Consider the following 4,617-nt stretch of genomic DNA (forward strand, 5'->3'; position numbering starts at 1 on the left):
GGGGGGGGGGGGGGGGGATTGAATGGTATTATCACAAATCATTGGCTCAAGATAAAGCCCAACAGAGAGCCCAAAAGGCACGAAATGAATAAAGGCATCAGGGAGGGCTTTCCTCAACCTCCCTTCATAAAAGCCCAAAATGATAAATGAGCCCAAACAAAAATGAACCCTAAAAAAGCCCGCATGCTGAGAATTCCTCGTGGCGGCCAGCTAGGCACTTGCCCAGGTGGAGAAAAGTCATTGGATCTGAATAGGATAAGGAGATCCAAATGGGGTGAACTTTGGAGGATGTATACAGCTGCCCTCACTGAAGTCCCCCAGTCGAGAGGGACTCTTGTAGGACTCGCTAGCCAGCTTGGATAAGGATATCGTGGAGATGCCTATTTGGAAGTAACCACCTTCCCCGACCTTCGCGTACACCAGTCACCCTCACCACCGGGAGACTCCTGCTACAAAATCATGTTTGTCCACCTCACAGAGGGGGACGACTCTTCTTCAAAGTGCTCAATTGCAAGAACTCACCTTCTACACATATCATTCTTGAATTCTGATCATCATCCGCATTTCATAACCATTTTTACTCTTTATTTTGATATTCTTATTTCATTATCTCATACTGACTTTGACATTGGAATACTGACCTCTTTTTTGCAAGTTCCTAATTTTAGGCGTGCAAAGAATTTGATCCATCAGCGAGGTTTGATTCATATTCCATTGGATTCGTACATTTTTGGCACGTAAATTCTCATATGTTTTTTTAATAATATATAAAATATTTTATAAAATCCTTGTAACATTGTATAAGTAATTTTTTATTACTATTATAAAATGCATTTAACATATTAAAAGCAAAGAAATTTTTAAAAGGCAAATTTATCATAAAAGTTATTTTATTCCATTATTAACCAGTTCTTTCTAATTATCAATCAGGTGAGCAGAATCAATTAATGAATAACAATCTCATTACCTTCTAACTTTTTTGTATAGCAATCATAAAAGTACTATCAAAATATTATTGCTTTTCATCCTTATTTCATTCTTAAATTCAATTAATTACCACTTAATTTCAACCCTATATACCAATCATGTCCTGTTATTTAAACTAGCTGAATTTATATGTTTTAAGATTTCTTATTATCTATTACATTCAAGTTAAAAGTTTCTTGGCTAACAAAATAAATAAATAAAACAATGATATTAACCCTGTTCTTCTCTGTTATAAAAAAAAAAACCATGTTCTTTTCTCTTTTCTTCCATCGCAGGAGTTATCATCCCACGTTGGAGATAAAAATACTTCTTGTTAAGTGACCCTCTGAACAAGTGATTTTAAAATCTCGAACCCTTTGCTTATTGATAAAAATATGCCTTAGTGTCTAACTACCATTGGACCAAATTAAGTGGGTTTTCATAAACTCATTCCAACATATCATTTTCTGCTGGGAATACTCTAGCATAAAATATAGAAGCAAGAGATTCAACCCCTCACCTGCACTGTTAGGGTGACGAGGACTACAAAATTTGATGCCAAGGTAGATAATGCAACTCTAGCAATACAGTCAATAGCATGGAATACAAAATGAATCGGGAATATGGCTATTTCTTCTATATTTAGCTATACAAATTAATCAACTTTGAATGCTACACCGGAGAGCCCCATCCGCTTGAAACATGAGCTTTCCTAGTCCTTAGTTAGCCGCTTCCGTCAAGTTGGCCATGGGAGGTAAGGTGTGCCATATATTGCTACAGCATCACAAAAAGGGAAAGCAAGAAAGAAGACAACAACGATTAACAGCAAGAAAATTATTTCAATAAAGTGTAAAAGCTGAACTGCAGGAGTAGATTTTGTTACAATTAATCACCTTTGCAGTAAATGCAATCTGAACTCATACTTCAATTACAATTCCGCAAGTTAGCTAAAAGACATGGATTCATGTGGACATATAGACAATTTGGTATAGCTAATTATTTTGAATACCAATCTACATGCCAACATCCTGAAACAAGAATATAGAAGGGAAGGCTTGAAATGGCATTACTTAAATTGCTAAGAAGCAGCAAGGTTAAAAGTGGTTAGGACGTACATCACTATAATACTTGTGTTTGTGGAAAAAACCTGTTTGAAAAGTTAGATTAAGTGAAAGATGGATATGAACCATGTAGAGTCAAATCACAAGGTGAAAATGTGAAAAAAAAAAGACGTCGCTGAGAGGAAAGGAGGTAAAGAGAGATGAGGATACAGCAATGAGAAGTCCCATAGTCATAACTGTGGTCAAAAGAGAAGAACATGAGGAAACTCTGGAAGCAAAAATTCTTAATTTGAGCACACGTCGTCGTGAAAGGGGTTGGTTGGTAGGCATTTGACAGTTTTAATTTCACATAGATCTTTGACTCTGACAAAACTAGTAAAACTCAGGCCATAAAATATATTAAGGCCATACACACTAGTGAGTGGTTAACACCCTCTCCACAAACTCAGATTCAATTTCTTAAACTTTGATGCAGCGTCGGATCAATAGCTGTTGCTTTTAACACAAAAAATAAGTTCTCTTTACCAGTTTGTAGAATTTTTCATCATAGCATTTACATATGGAAAAGAACAAGTTTAACTTCAGAAATATTATATCATTCAGTTAATTTAAGTATTTGAATACCATTAATAGAATGCACATCAAGAAATATCATTTAATTGCACCAGTAGATATGAATAACCACCTTATCCAGATGCTTATAGTATGTAAAAAGATTCTTTTCCTATGTATTCCGGTTTTCAGTTACAAAAATGGAATATAGTCAGTTATTCATATTTTATCATGCACAGTAGAAAAGCAAAAGTACCAGCTACAGTTTTGAAGAAGCAAATTTAGAATCAACACCTCATACAGTTAACAATATTAAAAGACAAGTGAAATACCTACTAGTGCACCAAAAACAAAGTCAGAGAAGTCATCATTCACTACAATATTGATGGTTCTGTTTCATTTATCCTTTTTAACTAAGTATTGTTTAAACGTCTTAAGCTAGTACTTCGAACATCTTTCTGTAATGCATATAGCATATAAATAACATTCAGGCATTATGACTAAAGCCTAAATCATCTTCAGTGCCTCTCAAATTTTTCGAAGTGAGATCTGTTTGCATAATCACAAATGAACTAAAAGCATCAGGTGTACTACGTAAAAGAGAAAAAGTAGACCATAACATCTAACAAACTTACTGCATGATATGCATATGGTGATTTTCCTTGGCGTTCAAAATGTTTAGCCATAATGCTCCATTCAATTGGTCCCCACTCCTCTTCTTCGAAGCAATTGCCAAGGGCAGCTTTATATAACTACCATGTTGAAATATCAATTAGCTAAAATCCAAACGTTCAAAGTTCTCCCAAAAGTGCACACCAAGTGCAGAGCAACAAACTCAGTGCACTCTTCACATAAGCAAATTACAGTATTTGACAAGACTACCAGAGTGTAAAAAATGAAGAAAAGTGAAAGCTTGCAGCAGTTTGTAATTTAATTTGGGGGGAGGTTATATTTCAGAACACAGGAGTTAAATTAAACATCGCGTCGAAGGACACCAGAACTGAAGTAAATTGAGGTCAATCTTTAATGTATTTCAGCAACTAACTCAACACGAATAGCCAACAGAAGAATTATTATTTCCACACTGAAAAAATAAGGAAAAACTCAAGCTGTGCTTAGGAGGAAAAAAATTTTCAATTTCTTTGAGCCTAAATTGTGCCTCTGGAGCTTTGGGATAAGGCATGCACCAAGTTTTAATTTCAACAACAAAAATTGTGAAACAGGGAAATGCAGTAACATCCACGAACTTTTTTGTTATTGTCTAGCAACACAAATCAACAGACCTTTTCCGTGTCAGTAAGTAGCTCAGTCCCAGCTGGATAAGACGCATAGAATTGATCAGCTCTCGAGTATCCAGCTCTAGTCCTGCATTATCCACATTAATAAATGAAAAGGAAATTGAGGGCTGCATATATAATAAGTTTAATTGAACTTTAAGAAAAATGACACGGGATTCCATAGAACCATTTGAACCAGCTGTGGTTTTTCAAGATCCAAACCCACAATAACCACATTAGATTACCAATAATCTTGCTTTACCCTATTAATAGCTTCAGTCTAAATGAGCATTACCCCGATAAACTTTTCTAATAGGAAATAGATAAGCGATTTTGTATTAAAGAACCAATCATCTGAGAAATGGAGTCCAATTGAAATAACTTCCAAAAACAATGCTTTTTTTATCCCCAAGCTCCCGCTTTTCCTGGAAAAGGAACGAGTACAAGGGGATAAAAACTTACGTATTATTGGTGTACGCATAGCTGATGAGTGTAACAAAACAGTAAAATCCAGCATAGGACACCATCCTCCGGAACTTCTGAATCTTCAGAATTTCTTTCCAGCCGTCATACAGTCGCCACATTTTCAGTGTTAAGAGCAGCAGAAACAGGCACTTACATCAAAATTCCTAATAATAAACATATACAGGAACCATTCAGGCATTTCATCGAACTAGACACCTGCTGTACCCAAAAAAGCAATAGAGAACTTAATTCGTAGTCAGTTTCATTTGTGCTGTCCAGATGCATCAAGTTCAGAG

General features: G+C 35.6%; 1 protein-coding gene across 3 annotated transcripts in view; it reads right to left on the reverse strand.

The window, feature by feature from the left end:
• Positions 1,430-4,617, reverse strand: part of LOC105178683 — a 3,441-nt gene continuing 253 nt past the window's right edge. For 2 of the 3 annotated variants that reach the window (XM_020699365.1, XM_011102213.2), the window contains exons 2-5: positions 4,319-4,485; positions 3,863-3,944; positions 3,215-3,331; positions 1,430-1,740 (exon numbers count right to left, since the gene is read on the reverse strand). In XM_020699365.1, the coding sequence (XP_020555024.1) occupies positions 1,690-1,740; positions 3,215-3,331; positions 3,863-3,944; positions 4,319-4,440 (372 nt within the window). In that variant the 5' untranslated portion in view covers positions 4,441-4,485 and the 3' untranslated portion in view covers positions 1,430-1,689. Of the gene's footprint in view, positions 1,741-3,214; positions 3,332-3,862; positions 3,945-4,318; positions 4,538-4,617 lie in introns of all 3 variants that reach the window. The other variant, XM_011102214.2, reaches the window with a different exon arrangement.

This window comes from Sesamum indicum, linkage group LG16, assembly GCF_000512975.1.
Source record: "Sesamum indicum cultivar Zhongzhi No. 13 linkage group LG16, S_indicum_v1.0, whole genome shotgun sequence".
Taxonomy (NCBI): domain Eukaryota; kingdom Viridiplantae; phylum Streptophyta; class Magnoliopsida; order Lamiales; family Pedaliaceae; genus Sesamum; species Sesamum indicum.